Raw genomic sequence first — 20,052 nt, 5'->3', positions numbered from 1 at the left:
TCAAGATTCACAAAATGTAGGTAAGATTTGTAGTCAATAAGAAGGAATAGTATAGGATTTATTTCACCTAACTTTAGATGTTTACTTTGTATATGTCTACAACTTGGCTGTTGATTTTTTCACCCGGATTCTCTTCATTGACTGCCAATTGGCATTTCTAGAGTGTGATACATAGATTCATCTTAGATGATTACAACAGGAAGAGATCATTTCTGCCATACAACCTTTTCTTTTATTAATTAAAGAAAATCCAGATGATAAACTAAAACATAAACATTATAGTTGTCTAAAGACAGATAAGACTACTTTCACCATGACTGCATAAATATATAGAGATCGGAACTTTTGTGCCTAAGCTTCTGAAGTTAGAGACATGCATGAGGAAAATTTCAAGGACAGCAGGGAAAAGCACTGGCAGAATGTGAGCCCTTTGGGATTACCATTATGGGTGGATCTCTACTGAAGAAGAAAAACCATGTTTTATGTAAATCACTCTTAACTTATGCTCCAACCTTATTTATAAAACTGAGGTTACACTGAGTCTTACCTGTATGGAAAGATTAATTATTATTAATAAAATTACACAATAATCTATTACATAATAGATTTTTGTTGTTGCTGATATTTTATTAAGGTTAGTTGAGACCAAAGCAAAAAGGTGTAAAACTGGGTTTGTTTGGGGTTTTTTAAATTATTATTTCCAAGATCCAACTGAGTGTGAGAGGTTAGGACATTTATTATACATAATAAGGGTTGTATTAGTATTTTAAGAATATAACCATTACAGTGGAGAATCAAGGTCAGTATTATTGATATATTATTTCTGAATGCAAAAATTTACTAAAGCAGAATGAAAATGGTTTTTTAACTTTCTCTGGTCTCCCATACTTGCCATGATGTTCAGTGCCTATAGAATACTCTGAGAATTCAAATGGAATAACATCTATTTTAAACTACCCCATCGTTTCTTTACAAATCTTTTTTTCTTTTTTTAGGAAACTGATGGCTGACATCAGCAAAGATGTCTCTTTAGAAGAGCTATATGAATAAGCCTCAGGAAAAAGAGAATCAATAAAAAGGGCCAGCTTTACATCATGTAACAAAAAACCACTGAAAAGAATTGTTGCTTGACACACTTGCCTGCTTACATGCACACACATACAGTCTGACAAACACCTTAGAAACTATAGATTAAAAGCTTTTATTCAAGCAGAACAGAAATTCAGAAATTTCCAACAGTCGGTGTCTTATCTTACAGAAGTTTGTACATCTAAATCCCCCAAACATTTCACCCTATATTAAGAAATCTAACCTTAAGTAATTGAAATCTTGTATGGCTTTTCTCCCCCACTGTAATTTCCAGAGGGGAAAAAAAAAAAAAAAAGTATTCATGTATTCATGTGACTTCAAGTGTTCCGAATTTGAAACATTTATTTACAAGGAAAGAAATTCCTTAATGTTTTAAGTAAAGGCATTTGGTTAGAGGGAAAACAAAGGAAGAAAAACTGTAAAATTTATAAAATTACTTTTAAATAACATGATCCTGGTTAGAGTGTAAAAGGGGAGAAGCGTGGTTTGCTTTGAATCCTGGTCAGCAGTGAAAATTCTAGTAGTGAAGAGGGGCTTAAACATATGAGCTTAATTAGATTTCATTTCACAGCAGAAGAACCATCTAACTTCGTGTTATAAGTAAGAAATTGTTTAGACTAATATTTTTTGACAAGGGGAAGAGTCATGCCATTGGAATGCTATTACAGAATAAAACCAGGAGCATATAATTCAACTATTATTTTACACAACTTGCAAACTAGCAAAACTTTTGTTAGTGTTTTACCTGCCTTATTTGTGTTTATTGCATTTCCTTAAAAAGGCATCCTTGCAAGATGAGAATTGCTGTACTAGATGAATGAACACTACAGGCTCTACACACCCCCTCTCTGAAACAGACTAAAAGCCATTGAGCTTCTACATTTCACCGTCTGGTGTGCTGGGTTTGTGTGGCAGGGTTTTTGGTAGTGGGTGAGGGGGCTACAGTGGTGGTCCCCTGTGAGAAGCTTCTTGAAGGTCCCCTGGCTACAAGTTGGACCTGCTTCTGGCCAAGGCTGAACCAATTGGCGATGGTGGCCATGCCTCTGTGATAATGTATTTAAGAAGGGGAACCTGGGAGGGGATTGGGAAACTTGTGAGGAGGAGTTTCAAGAAGGACACCTATGTGAACACTGAGATCAGGAGAAGGAAGTGGAGGAGGTGCACTGGAGCAGAGAGCTCCCCCTGTATCCCACGGTAAGACAGCAGAGCCACCACCCGCTGCCACCCATGGAGGTCACCAGTAGAGCAGAGGTCAACCTGCGGCCTGTGGAAGACCCCACACTGGAGCTGGCAGCTGTGCTTAAAGGAGGACGGGACTCTGTGGGAAGAAACAGTCCCTACTGTTCTAGTTTGGTGCTGGGAGGACTGCAGCGTGGAGGGGTGACCCATGCCGGAGCATCCTGAGAAGAATGCATCCCGTGGGAAGAACTCATGCCAGAAAAAGTTCATGGAGGACTGTCTCCTGTGAGAGGGGAATCACAGGGAGCAGGGGAAGAATGCATGGAATTCACCCCTCCACCTCCCAAGGAGGAAGGAGCGGTGGACTGACTATAACCCTCATCCCCAGCCCCCTGCACCACTTGGTGGGAGGAGGTGGAGAGAATGGGAACAGAGCTGAGCCCAGGGAATAAGGGAGGGGTGGAGGGAGGTGTTTTTTTAAGATGTGGTAATGCTTTTCACTGTCCTACTCTGTCTGTCAAGGGTTGTTGTTGTTATTGTTTGCATTAAAAGTGATATTCTTTTTTTCCCCTTAATGAGTCCATCTTTTGCCTATGACTGCAATGGATGACTCATCCCTCGCTGTCCTTATCTCAGTTCCCAAGCCTTTTGATTAATTTTCTCCTTCCCAGCGCTGGAGGGAAGGAGTGAGCAAGCAGCTGTGTGGTGCTCAGTTGCCCTTTGGGCTCAAACACAACACGAGGGTAACAACAAATTTTGGAAGCAGTAATAACATCTGGCTGTACCAAACATGCCACATCTTAAAAAGATGTGAAAAATATGATAGCCGACATGCATGTGACAGTCTTTCCTGTATGGCAAAAGCCAGGCAAGAAGACATTACCACAGAGTTGTTCTTGAATAAGAAAAGTCTTTCCATTCAATTTACTAGAACCAAACACTTTCTGAAAGTGTCTCCATTAACAGTTAGACTTGATGATCTTAAAGATCTTTTCCAACCTAAATGATTCTATGATTCTGTTGTCCTAAAAACATCCTTTCTTTTGTAGTTAAAAAAGCTAAGAAAGTAGCAACTTCAACAATATACAGACTGAATATCCTGGATAAGAAAAACCTTATAAAACAGTATTATGCATTGATGTTTCCAAATAATTATGACTAAGTAGCTCACACTTTCAAGGTTTTTACTTTACAGCACAGTTTAAAGTTGTTCTCTGTTAATTTCTAAAGTATGAAGCATTGTTTCTTTGTTTAACTTCATGTTTAATGTTTTTGTAGAATTTATTTAAGCATGTGGTAGAGATAATAATGAATGGGTTATTTAAAACTCTCCATATACAATTAAGCAGTTGATATTTTATTTCCTGAGTCAATTCAATGCATTTAGATAAGAAAAAAGCACTAAGTTGTTGAAATGCTGGTTGTGAATTATAAATATTCTTTATACGTTTTCAGGAAATGGATTTGCAGTCAAGAGCAAAGGTGGGCTCAGCTGTGGAAAACAACCTTAATTCACAGGTCAAGGAAAGGAGTTTGGGAGATGACATATTCTTCCCTAGTTCTCACCATGATTTGAATCCTGACTGGAAAGCCAGCTGCCCACAAGTGGCCACATTAACACTGTCATTAAGTACCTTTCACACACTTTGGGGGGTGGGGGTGGTTTTCATTCATGTACACTGTACTTCACAAAAAAATAACTCTGCAATCTATATTTCACAATTCTACTGCAAGTGGAACTGAATTAAACGGTACTCCACAGACCAAAGAAATCCAGAAGTAAAATTTTCACAACCAAACATGTGACTTCGAGCACAGATTTCCAAGGCTCAGAAGAGGTCCTTATGCCGAATTAGATCACTGAGAAGAATAGAGACTAATTAAAACCAGCCTGGTAGAAAAGTCCAAGAGATGTAAAAATATTTCAGAAAGTAATAATTGAAAAATATCAAACCATTTATTACTTTTAACTACTACCACACATCTAACCGTTTGAAGGACGCATGTTTGAAGGAAGTTAAGATTTCACAACAGAATAAACAGTCCCTCAGGAACTGTGACCACATTGTGACAGTAGCTCATGCAGCATGGACAGCCAGCCACTACCTCATGGGATCAGTACCAGCGGGGGCAGCAGCTCTTTCCCGCTGGAGAAAGACATACAGATGCTGTGCATTTCCTCCTTTCTTCAAGCTGTATCTCCCCCTGATTTGAGCTATTTAGGCAAAACTTTTTTTTTTTTCTTTATAAATTCAATAGGTTTAGGATTTTGAAATAGAAAAATTAAGCAGTAAAGATTTACATTTCTTTATATTGCCAGAGAAAAGACTTGCACTGACATGAGTGGACTTTGGAACAACATACACTATGTCCTATCTTCCTGTGGCAAAAAATTCTTGCCAATATTTCTAGGTGCTTTCAAAAGATGACATTGAAACATTTAAACATATAGTTCTCTTCAAGAACAGCTCCTTTTTATGATTTCACATGCTGTAACTGCAGAAGAGAAAATACCTGCTTCAAAATTAAATATATGATGTTATTGTAAAAATTAAAAAGCAATAATAAATGTTGATTGGTAACATCATATATTCAATTATATTGACTTTTTTTAATTACAATGTATTAGAAAGAATAATTATTTGAACAACTAGGTAACTGAATTTAACCCACTTTAATTTTTGGCCAATGGCAGGTGATTTTTCACAAAGGTAACACTGATTTGCTCTGGGGAGAGTAGAAGAGGAAAGCCTGCCAGATGAAGATTCTTACCAGTTAAGTAATCAGCTAGATTTATTGTCTGGTGGATTGAGTTAAACTACCAAGAAGTCAAAGAGGACCAATGAAGATAAGATTTCATGATCCAAAATACGAAACCCCCACCTACTTATAGAGTTAAAATTCAGGGTGATCTATAGGAAAGGTAATAATTGTGATTCTTTTAGAAAATAGGAATTTAATGCTATTAAATAGCATCAACTGTTTAGTTAAGAAATCTTCTGCAGAATGGGAATTGTTGATACTGTAAAGCCATAAGCAAAGCTGATGCAATCATTGTTACATAATGTAATTTTAATGTTTCAGAAGTGCTTCAAAGCTGGAAAATATTGCATCAGAGGCCTCTATCAAAATGGTTCCTAATTAAAAAGTTGATGATTTCCATAGATGGTAAAGGCAGTAGGAACATGACAGTCACTCCCAACATGTTTTGTACAGGCATCAGTAGAAACCACCTGACAACCGCTTTACTGGATGTCCAATAACAACTTTCACTCTATAAATGACTCACCTCTTACCAAAGAGAAAGCATATCTTGAATACACAGAAGTCAATATTCATAACTATGCTTAGAGCATGAAAATACTATTTTTAAAAATAAATTAATGTATTAACTGAAATACTTGACAAATTTCTGCTGCTCTGAACAGGCTCTGAATAAGAGTTCTAGATCAAGGTACTGCTTGAGATCCAGAATGGAATTCTAAATCAGCAAACAGATTTATTTGCTTCTGTTTTTAACACAGTATATTCTAATATTTACCAGACATATGAGCCTACCACTGCTCTTTTTTGAGCTTATAAACAAATTGCTCCACAGTAACTGCCTAGAGATTAAACAAACACAAGCCACTGTTGCCAAATTGTTCTTTAGAGAAAAAAGAAAATATTTACTGTAAAAAAAGTCCTATTACTATTTATGTATTTATATATGTATATACATGCACACATGCATATATAAACATACAGATATACATATATATGCACACATATACTTACATTTATACAAGCAAATACATAAAAAAGAGAACACCATAAATAGCAAAAGAAGCTAATTAACAGCTTTACTTTCCTGGTTTTGTATTACATCTTATGGAAACCTGCATGACTGTTTTCAGCAACTGTTGTTTGTCAAGGGTTTCTGGAAATGCAAGCCATATCAATGAAAGCCCTGATGCTGCTGGATTCTAGTATTTCTTGGGCCTATATACTACAGCTCTAAAACCCTTATGAAGTACTGTTACTCAGCCAGAAATTCTGGACCTTCCTGATGCATACAGACTTAACCATTTTGGTTGTACAGGACATGCAGAGGAGGACCAACTTTACAGCATTGTATTTATTACAGTGTTCTTCACTGAGAAGTGTATATATACTTGAGAGGTCAAATGCTCTGCTTAAGCCAAAACAAGTTATCTAAAACCAGCTAATCAAAACATTTATTTTTGTGAAACTGAGGCAGATGCTAATCTATGCTGAGATCTGTAGGACTGCAACTGTAAAAATGAAGAAAATCTAGCTCCCTGTAATCTTAAATGCAGAAGCACAACTTCAAATCTTTCTGAGGCAGTGTGCCCCTTTGCCCTGATTATGTGGAAGTCTGGGAATCAGTCATCCAGTGCGAATCTGTGAACCACACAATAAAACCTCTTTCCTCAATCTGACCAGATTCTCCAGAATCTAAGATCTCAGCAACAGCTTTATTTTTTTGGTCTCCTATCACTTCTCTCCATTTGTAAAGCACATAGCTCAGTGGAGGCATTATGTGATGGTACCCTAAGGATAAACCTGAGAAAGATAAAACTTTAAATATATTTATTCTGGCAAAGAGAAGGCATAGCATTCAACTTGATGCACCTGAGAGCAAAATTATTGAGCTGTATAGTATTTTGAATGAGAAATCAAAGAGATTTCTTGTCTCCTAGCAGGGACAGCAACTGGCAAGATTCCTTTTTCATTTTAAGTACACTGTCGGTTTTATCACCCTTATGAATTCAACTGCAACCCTTAAAACATTTAAAATTTTCCTAGTCATGAAGGAAAGATTTTTACTTTGATGACTAATTCAAAAGTTGATCAGTAGGATTATTTTATTATCTAAGCAATGTAGGATATTTTCAACTGAAGATTTTCCAGGAATTTTTTTAGAGGTATTTACTTTACACATATATGTGCACAGAAGGGTTTCAGGTTTCAGACAGAAAAAAAAGTTCAATAAAGATCTACTTCCTTGTCCTAGTCAGGGACAGTATGTCATATAGTAATGAAAAGGTCCATTGCAATTAACAGGAGCTGCAGGTGCACTTCATAATTTACTTTACAATTTGTTCTTGGCCTGCTAGAACATTACTTCTATTATAAATAACATCCTGCATGACATGTATCGTATTATGCAAGCCACAAAAATAAAGCCCTCTCTATATTAGCTGAACCAGTTAATCAAATAAAAAGTTTTAACTCAATGACTGATTACACCTTCTGAACAAGCTGATTTCTATCACCATAATTACATTTGGAACAACTGATACGTGTAATTTCTAGGTGTTTAAATTCATTGCCACAATGGCAAATTAATAGTAAATTTTTATTGAGGGAGTATGGGTTTCCAAATGAGCCTAAACAAACTGGAATAAGGACCAAGAACCACCAGTTAACTCAGACGTGGACAGAGCAGCTCTTGAGAAGCACATCCTGCTGGACAAGCAGGTGAGTGAGGAATAAGATGTCATTTCAGCAGCTGGTCCTAGGGACCCAAACAGACCCACCTCCAGCACAGATCTGCATGCTGCTATATTCTAATACCTTCCCCTTTGAAACCAGCCTGAGTTCCCAAAAAGCTTTTAAAATGTTTCTCTGCCTGCAAATGGTTTATTTAATTAACCCTGAAATGTAACCCATCTTGTTTGATGTAAAATTCTCAAATTATAGCAGGAAGCACAGAATTTCACATATATCACTTTTGGTCTTCTACATGACTGCTATTTCCAGGCACATTACTTTGTGTTTTCCATATTAAAACACAGCAGGTTGCTGTATTTCTAAATTCATAAGACCCCTTGGTCAACTATTCTGACTACACAGCTGTCTATAAGAATTTTATACACGTTATACTTCTGGAAGGGAATGTATTAATATTCAGTATTTAATATTAAGTAGTAAACTAAAATAATTGTTTTTCCTAATGATGTTTTGTGTATATGGTATTTCATAGGTTAGGGATTAGTTTTCCTAACAGTATTAAACTGAATCAATAACAAATTCTTTATGGTAGTCCACAAAATACCCTGGACAGATTTTTTACTATCATTAATCCTTAGTTATAATGGTTAACTATTACATAAACATTCATGACCCATTTCAAGTAGGCTTATATTTTCATTTACAGTTTCTAGAAACCATATGAAATGCCTATTGCAGCTCATGTAATTTCTCCATAGTCAACAATATGATACCAATACCATAGCAACCCGTAAATAGTTTGTGAAACACATCAGATGTTTACAGTTTGTAACTGCACACAAATGATGCTGGCCTTATTTGGCAGGTGTCAGCTAGAGATAGAAAATACACAATCACAAGAGTAAGACAGATCTGCACTTGTGACACATTCCCACTCGCACTTCCAATAATGTTTGGGTGGGTTTTTATTTTTTTAAACTTTCAGCTGTTGATTTTGTATTTATAGTATTTCTAAGATTAGGAATTAGTGCATTTAATAGCTGTTACTAAGAATTTTAGAAGCCACCAAAATAGTAACTTGATAATTTAGAGAAAATATTTACGAAGAGAGAATGAATTTTCTTTCTTTCACTAAAGAATGTGCAAATATGCTTCATTTGGGTGAGGGACTGTAAGTAAAACAATTGAAATGAGAAATATCCCAGAGACTTTAGAAAAGTCAGATGTAAATGCTAAAGAGTAAGAAGTTTAGCTACACTACTTGTAAACACAACGCAAATTAATACAAGTGATTCTTTTCTAGTGATTTACTGTAGGAAATCTGAACAACCAAAAAAAGAAAATTCAGAAACTTCAATGGGTAACTAATTTTATGTTGGAAAGAAAAAAAATATATCTATTGGCTTAACTGTCATGAAATTTCGCATCCTACACCAGCTTTTAAATTGCAATGAGAAGCTCATCACAGCCTTCAACATACTGAGTGTTCAGGTGAAGGAAACCAACCACTGTTAGATAGAGTGTCATGGCAAAAAAGAGTGCTTTGATGAAGATATGGTATGAAAAATATTTAAAAGTATATTTGCTTTATAATAATTATTTTTTATTTAGAACAGGATGCTTGTATTTTTATATTCAGAAAAGTATTTGAAAGTATTCTGGTAAACAGCCTTTGTTCTGTCATTTTTCCATAATTACTTCAAACTTGCTTGAGTAGAGATCTGGACAGTCTGCAGGTTCAAGCTCATTAAATGTGCAAAAGTATTTGAAGCTAAAATAATGAAAAATTCTCTTCCATTCAACAGAACCCAATTTTAAGAAATGTCAGACTGTGATGAATAAAAAACCTCAAACCGATTACTTCTGAAACAGTGAAGGAATCTAATTCCCGAGCATCTGTTTTCAAAAATTACCCAGGAAATTTTTAACAAAGATCAAAATACAAAGACCAGCCAGCACCACTGTTACAAGTCTGTCAACAACCTCATTTATGAGCCTTCACCTTATCAAGCTCCTATGTGAGATGTTGCTTCTTCTCCTGATACATGTTCCCTTGACAAGCTCTGCCTGGCCTACATGTTCCAGCAGCAGGAGTGAAGGTGCAGGACCACGTTGTAACTGCAGCCCTGGGGCTTGCCGACACCCAGGAACTTGAGTGCACACGAGAGCCCTGAGGGCAAGCCATTGCCTCCTTCAGTCATCCAAAACTCAAACTTGAGTGTCCCAGTGGCATGACTTGGCACAGACGTGCACAGCATAATACGGCTTGATGCATCTCAGGGGACAAAAAGGCAGAGAGATCTTCTGATAGTGTAGTTTGTATTCAAAATGTTTGCTGGAGTATGAAGAGGAAGAAACAGAGAGGTTTTGTCCCCCTCTGTAGTCTGGTGTTAGCAGCATCTATTCAAGGAGACCATTCTCCTGGTCTCCGAAGTCTCCCTTTCAGTTTGAGTACAAACTCAAACCTCTCCAAAACATGTTGCTTGCAGCCAAATGCTAACAAAACCTCAATTAAATTCCCAATTTGCTAACTATCAGTGTATCGGACTTTCAATCAAGTTTCACTTTATTCAACTGCCTGATCTATTCCAAAGTTTGCAGTAAGATAAAATGACTAGATGTGCTCAAATTACATTCTTACCTAATTCTTAACTATATGGATTAGACTGCAAGATATAGAAACATTAAACACTGAATTCAAACTTCTACAGCTTTGAAACTCTTAGATAAAGGCAAATGAAAGATAACATCCTACGCAAGCATAACTCAAGCATAACCTCTTGATCAAACAAAGGAGTTTCAAAGCCAATTTTAAGTCTGTTCTTTGCCTGGGATCAGCATTTGACCTTTTAAAATTTAAAAAACAGCTTCTTTTTACTGAAGAGCAGTACAGGTTCCTCAAACTATTTTGATATTTAGTTTGTTTTCTTGTCTGGTTTTAACTAAGTTGTCCTTTTATGTTCCAAATAATTCTCATTCATTAAATCAACCAGACTACCACTAAGATTAATATTAGTGTCTAGTGAACTTATGATCTGCTTCAGTTATTTATAGAATATCATGGTTTTGATCTGGTTTACAGTTGCTATTATGCAGGTAGTTTAATATTTATTCCAAATTATTATATGAGAACTGGATTAACATGTTGAAACTCAGAGTTATATCACATATCAATCTTCTCTTTTCAAGTCAACCAACTGCAGGGCTCATGATTGTTACAGGATATATTTTGAATTTACAGTGTTCTTTATCAATGTAGTGATACTATTATGTCCTCATACAGAATATATAGTAGACCATTTAACAGTGCATCCTCTGGAAAACTGACAAAGTAATTCTGTAGAATTTCCTCCCCCTGCCCCCAAAGTATAATCAGTGCATCAGAACATGAAAAATGCCCAAGTGTGTTAGAAAAGCTAGCCCAACAGATTGCCACCAACATTGCTCACAGGAGATGGTAATTAAGGGGAGCATGAAAGACTGGCCACTTCCTTTAGTCTGTTCACCTCCTACTCCCCCAGAATCCACTGTCATAAGATTAAGAATTTTATAGAGCTCAGTCATAGTATTTTCCTCCATAACCTTCTGTGGCCAGCAAACCTCAGACACTCAGAAACTATAATGTAAAAAAGTTTTAAATTATTTCACTATCTCTTACAGTTTCAACAAGTTCTCTTTACTTCTGGTATTGAGGAATTAGGTGATAACGTTTTGTTCCACATTCAGTTTACCCACCACTTCGATTTTGTAAACCTCAGGCATGTCCCTCCTTGAAATTTCTCTCCAGATTGAAGATTGCCAGGTCCTTAGTCTCTCCTCAAAAGGCAGCCCTCCAAACCCTGGCTCATTTTAGTTGCCTTCCCTCATCTATACTTTCTGTAAGTCCACCATACCCTTTGACATGCAGAGAGCAGATCTGCATACAGTACTCAACATGAGCATGCCACAATGTTCGATGGCAGCAAAAGAACATCATTTTTGTTTTATTCTCGATATTGTTACTGATGCTACCTAAAATGTTGTGGCTTTTTTTGGCTGCCTCTCCATACTGAGCCTGCAAACACTGTCAGTAATAACACCAGGATCACTTTCTTGAGTTGTAACTGCCATTTGCAAGCTGAGCATCATGTAAACATGGTATAGACAGTTTCTCTGAAATATTCATTACTTCATATTCGTCTGTGATGAAGATCATCTGCCACTTGTTGCCCATGCACTCAGTTTTGGAGTTTCCTACTATCAGCTCAGCGTTTGACTACTTGAGAGAGCATTATGTTATGGGCATCCTTGGAAATGTCACTATACACCCCCTGTCTCCAACTAAATTCTCACATTCATGCACCTTACAAAAATATCTGTGTTGGTTTCTGTTACTACCCCTGCCACGCACACACACACACTGATGAGGATGTCTGAATTTGGCTTAAGACATATGTCCAAAATAGAGTGTCTATTTTGCAGGATTATCAAAATCAATTTCTTCCATCTCGGTAAACAATAGCAAAATAGACTTTAGAGAAAATAACATTTCCTTGTCATTTAAATAATGCTTAGCAACATTAGACTTGAATTTGAAATGACTGTCAGATTTCATTTCTGGAATCCATGCAATCACTAATTTCTTCCCACTTTCTTTATCTTGAGAGATGCTGAGCCAAAAAATTTAATAGAAAACAAAATTTCAGTTGATCACTACTCCTCTGAGCTACTGAGAATCAGCTTTCAAAGTAGAGCACAATGTGTTAACTACAAAGAATAAAACACAAAATTTATTAAAAAATTTAGAATCCGTTTTCTGATTTGCAGAAGGTTCTAAAATGTTAATATCTATTTTATTTTTCTTTGAAATTATTAAATGAAAATGTATTTTACCCAGTCTGCTCTCCTTTCAGTATAACTTTCTTCCATTATGGTTTTAAAATGTGGTTCCATTTTTTCATTCTCAAAATTGACTTAAACAAAAATCTTAGAATCCCCTTCATAATCATAACTTTTTTTTAACCATGAATGTTTTAATTTTAGGAAAACTGAAATGATCTAAGATATAAGCATGTTGGTTTAGGAGTTTGTTTGGAAAGTATTCTATTTAAAGCTATTCTGAAATAGAGGATTCAAAATATTTTAATTCACTTAGATCTAATATAATTTATATTATACTGATATATATAAATAAATTCACCACAGTACAAACACATGCAATGCCGTGACTATATTAGCTCTTTTGGACTGCAAGTAGAGGTCACTTCCCTCAACTTTTCCTGTTTGCCTCATGCTTTTTTCTTAATGAAAAATTAAGGCACTTTGGGTGACATGGGTTTAAAGTTGTAAAAAGAGACAACCTGACTGTACCCCAAACCAAATTAGGACAACTAATGAACAACTGAAAGATGCCAAAGCATAAGGGACATAAAAATCCCATGACACCAAGGCTATATGAAGACAGCAGCAGATAAGCTTATGGTCTTTTCATGACTAGGATCATCAGTAATTGAGACCTAGCTAGAACACGCCACATACTCCTGTCAAGTAGGTTTCTTTCCTTTGAAAATCTAGTCTGAGAGAGTGAAAAGATGAAGGAAAGAAGAAAACGCATGTCTGACAGGCAGGAGCTAGACTGAGGGTAGGATCTGTTTCCAAAATCTGGGAGCAAATAGTGTCCCCTGGCTCTGACGCAGCCAGGAAGACCGGGTGACTAATAGAAGTGCAAACTCCTCTGTCCTGATGCACATGGGTCTCACTACAGTACATCAAAAGCATTTATACCAGTTTAACACAACACTATCTGTATTCCTTCTAGAGCAATGCATTTATTCATGCAGAGTTCACTAACTGAGGTCTCTGCAATCATTGTCCTCAAAATTACACAAGATGTCATTCCAGAGGAAAACAAACCAACTGGTCAACAAACCAAACAGACCAAAAGGAGGAATGCATGTGCAAGGGTTTATTTAAGAACCTTCATCTAGGGAACATAACTGTATTATTCCCATTTAAGAGATCCTAGGCTTCCTTAAAATATAGAATGTGACAAGAAATTCCATGTGTACTGCCTTGAGACAAAACAACATTCTGATACACACTTCTATTGATAAATGAAGGAAGGTACAATACCAATCTTTACTAGAACTGGAACATATTTCAGATTGTCAGAGAAAGCTCAACCACCAATCTCTTTCTTCTGAGTTGCGGAAGCAGCTTACAGGGCAATTAAAATGATGTGTTATTGTTTTGTAAGTGTTAGCACTTACATAAAAAGTTAAGGTTTGGAAACACAGATGGGTTTCCCTTGTACAAAAGAACAGATTTTAGTGTGATAAATAAAGGCCAAGGACTCCCTTGTGTAACAAGCAGCATTACCATCAACACCTGGAAATACAGCAGAAAGAAAAATTTAAGGGCCTGCTGTAGCTTCTGACAGTTGTAGCTTACTTGTTGCATCCACTTCTCCTAACATGTTCCAAGTGAAACTTTAATCACGACTAAACTCAATAATAGCCTTTCGGGACACCCTCTTAGCACTCCAGAGAACATTTTCACAGCTTTTGCCCCCCCCAGCTTTAAAGCAAAAAAATGGTACATGACACATCAGAAGTAACAAAACTATTGCACACTACTAGTTCTTCTAGTATACCTTTAGCACTCATTAATGTATCTCTGTAAGGAATATTCTGGATTTTTAAAAACATGTATGAACAAAGCTCTAGCAGTGACTGTTTTTTAAAGCAGAATGTCATATAAATTTAGGCCTAGCATCTAGGTTAAGAACATATGCATTTATAAAACCTAGTATAAACAGCAACATTTTTTTTTTTAATTGGAAATTCATTTTTAAAGAAGTCAAACCATTTTTGTATTATCTATAACTCAAACACTCTAGCTTCCTGTGACTGCATGAGAAAAAGAAATTGATCTGAAAGTGATTATAAATAACATTAAATTAACCAATCCATTCTTTTTATCCAACCTACGAAATACAGATGTTAATGGCATTAATAATGAGAAGTTAATTAGATTAGGATTAACTATCAATTAGCTAAGGTATTATTAGTATTACAGAGATATCTTTTAATGACACACTATCAAATAGAAAGATGACAGATCAACTGTAAATTCTGTAAATGAAGCTCCAATCTGTTCTACATTTAATCAAGCAATAATGTATGATTGTTTGGCTTTTTTTAAATATTATGAGAGGAATTATTAAAATGTGGAGTATCAAAAGGAGTGGTGGTCACTGACAGGAGTCAGTAGAAAAGAAGAAGTAAATAGATGATGGTGGATGTGAAATTTAATTGCTGATAATTCATTATGAATATGAATATGAATATGAAAACTCCATTGAGAGTTGAGTTGCACCTTTGAACATTTAAACCAGAAGTAAATCTAAAATAACTAAAAATAATTTCACAATATTTTTGCTTTCTTTTAACCTACCTCTTTTTTTTCTCTACCAGCTGTCTGCAGATCTCCTGCCACCGGGTATTCAAACTTTCCAGTTGTTCCTTCAGCACCTTAGCATCTGCTGTTGATGACTGCTCAATAATCTCTTCACCAGTTATGTTCAATGTTTTGACAACAGTTTGCTGTTGCCCAATGCCATCCTGAAGCTCCTGCAAAATACCCAACACATACACATATTCATAAAAATGTGAAGCATGAAACAAAATGCTTCATCACATACTGTCCAGATGGAAAGAGGTGAAAGTCCTCTGAATTCCAAATGAAAAATCCAAAGGCAAGTAGACAGAAAGACATCTCATGTTTTTGTAACATATACCTTTCAGTGCATCTCTACAGCCTTTTTTCTGCTCCTGTATTCTTGTCTGTTAGAGATCATTACAGTAATATTCTGCAGATCAATTAGTAAGTAGAACTTGTGAACAGATTTAATTCTACACCCCCAAAGGTGTACACCATGTTTATTTAATAGTCTATGAAACACTGTAAAATTTAAAGTGCACAGCGTTTGGAGTTCCTATTAGGTATCAACCCAAATAAGCTATGTCGAGAAAGCCAAGACTTCAGTACTTCTCCTGATTTCATTAAAGAACATGTTTATCTCCAGTTGTGAGAAGCCTGATAATCCATTCCCTCGTGGGTTTTGGGGGGTTTTTTGGTGGTGTTGGGGGAACTACTCTTCTAAGGAAAAGTATTACCTACATTGTTTCTACTTACACAACAAAATGAAAAACTACCAAAAGATAACCAGGACAGGCCATTTTTCAAGTTTTACTAAATGCATTGGGATACATATTCTACACCGTTTATCATTAAAAAACTATCATATCTGTAGCTACCTTACCTCATGTTTAAAAACAACACAGTTCTGAATCTGTGGTTTAGATTTTAACACTGTATGCCTGCTTAAGAAAGTTCATATTTATAAATATGGAAATAAACTTTTTCATATTTTTCATCGTCAGTAGAGCATGAGTACCTTTTTTCCTTGAATTCCTCAAAATGTACAAGCAGGGAAGTGTAAAATCATTTTCAACAGTTTACTGCTAAAATAAGCAGACACTGAAATAACTTCAACAGTCTGCACTGTGGGATTCATATTTATGATAGGTTTCACAATCTCTAGAAGTGTGTCTGAATCCTATCTACTTACAAGAGCTTTCAAGTAAGATGCTGAATCTACATTTTCTGGAAGAAACCAAATATTTTAGCATATCATACTCTGAAACAACATTATTTGCTTGTTTTCTCTTTCTAAACACATAATACAAATTACATAGCAAGTTAGTACATCTGCATATTAACATTAAATTAAATTTGGCCATGAACTGGTTAAAATTGGCAGGATACAGCTTTCCAGGAATGTAAAAGATTAACATAGCTACTACTGATGCATTTTTATTTTTAATGTATCTTGTCCATTAGATCTTCAGGCATGAAGTTATGATTGAAAGTTGACAGACTTAACCACACTTAAAGTTAACTTGTTTTAACACAACCACACCTCAGTTGCCAGCTACTAATTCATTAAACTGCAGCAAGTCAGTTGCATGCCCTATCCCAGCTTTTGCACAAATTTGACACAGACAGCTTGAACACCAACACCACTACAGCCTGGGGCACAGAGGTCAATGTCAGCTAGCCACTGAGGCATTTACCCACAGTCCTGGACAGGAGTCGTAGCTGTGGCAAAGGTTTGCACTGTTGACTAACTTACTGACTAAGCTTATACTTTCTGGCTGGTTTTCTTATAGTTTCTTTTAGGTTCTTACAGAAGAGAACTCCCCCACAATTATTCCTGTCTTTTGTACCTATTGGTAAAAACTGTTATTCTTGTTTTGGGCGGGTTTTCCAAACTATTTTCACATCTCATAGTTTAGAATAAAAGAGTAGCTGTGATGAGCGTGATGTTGCAGTAATCTGCATACTGTTTTATTATGTTTTGATAGGATGAGAAAACTTTTTCTGCTGGACTCTAGCAATCTACAGCAGTACAGTCACATCACATCAAGCTCCCAGCTGGCCCAAACTGTCCACAAATGTCCCAGTCCACTGCTTTGCCTGTGGAACATGTAAGATTTTAAGATACCATTGTAGCAGAAACTGCAAGATCTAAGACCCAGAAAAAGACCCAGAAAAGCCTCTTACTCTGAGGAATCAGATTTTCTTGTATTTCTGTGATGCACATTAATACAACAATATCTGGTCCAACCTTTGGCTGTTATATTCAGCTACATAATTCACTATTAGGAATAAATAGCAGTAATGGGCAGGTAGTTTGCGAAATGCAAATATTGTCTATTATTGAGATGCTGAAAAGTCATTGGTCTTTCAAGTACACACCTCAGTTTTGGTGATGTCCAGCTTAAAATGAATATCTAGTTTTTGTACACATTCACTGCACTTCACATTGATTTTAGCACTAGATTCTTTGCATTATGCAGTAGGAAGCATTACACAGGTAAATCATAACAATAAGATGTATAGTCTGAGGAAAAATACATCACAGTAAGTGGCTTATTTCCAGTGAGGCACCTGAAACAATTGTACTATTGCATGTACCTGTATGAACTTAAGATCCATACCACTTAGAAAAAAATAACTCAGAAGAAAGCTTCTACTTAAAGACAGCAGGACTGTTCATTTGGAATAGGACATCAAAGCAAGGAGAACAAAGAAGGGAAATTCTACTTCCTGAACTCCAAATATTTAGAATTAAAATTTTTAGAAATTAGCTTATCTCTGCACCAGCTTTTCTAAATGACAGTAATAATCACCAGTCAGTATACTATTATAAAGTGAAATGATAATTAAAAGCCCATTTAAATACTCTAGCTGAATCCTTTTCCTTCATTCACAGCATACACTCAAAAAAAAAAAAAAAAAAAAAAAAAGCAACTATTACATGATTTCCACACTTATTTCAACTGATACAAAATTAACCAAGGGAATTTTCTGATTTATCCCTGTGGCATATCATGCAATAGGTCTTATAAATTAAAAAAAAGAAAATAGGTAGCTTAGTGGCAGAGATGGTCTTTGAACTTATGATCCCTAATGACAAAATGGGAACATAGCGCAGGATGCATAGGAAGGAGAAGGGTGAAACTTCCACCAGAATGTGAGAGGAGGAGTCTGGCCATCTGGATTTCAGATCACCATAAAGAACCCAATTAATTATTATTTTTTTTCCCACTACTATATGCATTTGACACTTTTCACATGATTAAATGGAAACACATGTGTTGATGTTCCACGGCCTAAGAAAAATCAGATTTTTCTTGATACTGGGTACTGCACAAAGCACCGCAACCCATAAAGACATTTAAGTTTTTTTAAAAAGTATTTTTGTACAAAGTGGCAAAAGTGTTTTTAACTGTTTTGCTGAAAGTCATGGTTTCACACACTCATCCCAGATCTATGAACCACAAAGGTGCTTTTCACAATTTAAATTCAGTATCTAAAACCTGTCAACAGCTACAGTTCCCTATTCATTCCCCCTCTATCCTTGCCACACACCTGCATGAGGGCAAGGTGCTGCCAGAAGTTGCCTTCCACAACCTTACAGTTTATGGTGCTACAGAAGGAATATTGACACTGAATCAGCTTCTCAGTTTCACTTGACATTTCACCCCTTCAAACAGAAACGGCAAAGAGAAAGGGCATGTTGCCCTTTGGATTCCCAGCTTACTCAGAAGGCCGTTTGAGATACTTATACTTGCAATTATACAGTTTCTAATCACTTTATGAACAGAGTGACCAAACAAACTGATTAAAAATGAGACGTTTATATAATATTTAAAATAAAACAACTCAGAAAAGACAAGACCATCATATTCATACACACAGAGCTAATCACAATTTTGAGTGGATTGCAGATACTTCTATGTATTCAACATGTTGCATTTTTAGCTACTAAGAAAAGCAGATAATATAAATGCCCATCACTTCAATTTTTCTTTCTTATGATTCCCAAGCATAAGTAAACCAGGAATGCCATATCATTAAAGTAAGGTTTAAATATTCTCTCAGACTAAAAATTGCAAAAGCAGTATATTAAAGGACTTTTACCTCTCATACAGATGATTTTACACTTTGATAATGATCTCAACTAATTTAGTATGATAATTTAAAACTGCCAAGACATTCATATGATGCTTCTTTGCTTCAATAGTTTGGTTGGTTTTTTTTTTTTATTTTCCAAGATTTACCTAAAATCAGAAATTATATACACTCTTTCAGAAAACTTCCAGGTGGAACAGAAGCAAAAAAGAAATATGTGGTAAACAAGGGAAAATCCTCACCCAAGTCAATAGGGCTGTTTTTGCAGTAGCAGAAACATAATCAGCTTGAAAACTCTGACCTAGTTCACTATTGGTTTTCATTTTTGTTCTCACTTGTACTTTCTGGTCCTAGAAGCAACAGCTTATTGACAACACAAGACCAGCTGCGTTATGATTTTTTTTTTTTAATCAAACATTAAAAAAAAGAAATGGGGGAAAAAAGGGGAAACTGGAAGGAGAAATTCCCAAAGAAATTTAATGTGACACTTTCAGCATTATTTCTGACATGTATTTCAGCATTATTTCTGGTATGTAGAACACTATTTCAGTTGTACCTCCCAACATTCAGAGGTTTCTGCATCAATATTAGCAGTTCTGTGACTTGTAAAGCTGTTCTTGAGATAATTATGCAGTATAATGAATATCAATAAACAAATCACAACTGGTTGTGACAAAGTTGACAAAAGCTGTTAGTAACACTATTTTTCTTTAGAAAATACTTTCCAATTACATCATATGTTGCTTTTCTAAGAAAATTAAAGGTCTGAGAGACCCTAAATCTACTGACATTTCTATTACCATCTTT

The 20,052-nt window shown here is 35.8% G+C and overlaps 1 protein-coding gene across 10 annotated transcripts in view; it reads right to left on the bottom strand.

Annotated features, from left to right (window-relative positions):
* The window catches only part of DMD (dystrophin), a 1,148,563-nt gene that overhangs the window by 428,957 nt on the left and 699,554 nt on the right, over positions 1 to 20,052 (bottom strand). For all 10 annotated transcript variants that reach the window (XM_074814589.1, XM_074814586.1, XM_074814591.1 and 7 more), the window contains one exon: positions 15,160 to 15,335. In XM_074814589.1, coding sequence (XP_074670690.1) covers positions 15,160 to 15,335 — 176 coding nt within the window. The remainder of the gene's footprint in view (positions 1 to 15,159; positions 15,336 to 20,052) is intronic.

This window comes from Strix aluco, chromosome 2 (genome assembly GCF_031877795.1).
Source record: "Strix aluco isolate bStrAlu1 chromosome 2, bStrAlu1.hap1, whole genome shotgun sequence".
In the NCBI taxonomy this organism is placed as follows: Eukaryota; Metazoa; Chordata; class Aves; order Strigiformes; family Strigidae; genus Strix; species Strix aluco.
The sequence above is the reverse complement of the archived record's forward strand: the minus strand, read 5'-3'. Positions and strand labels throughout refer to the sequence as shown.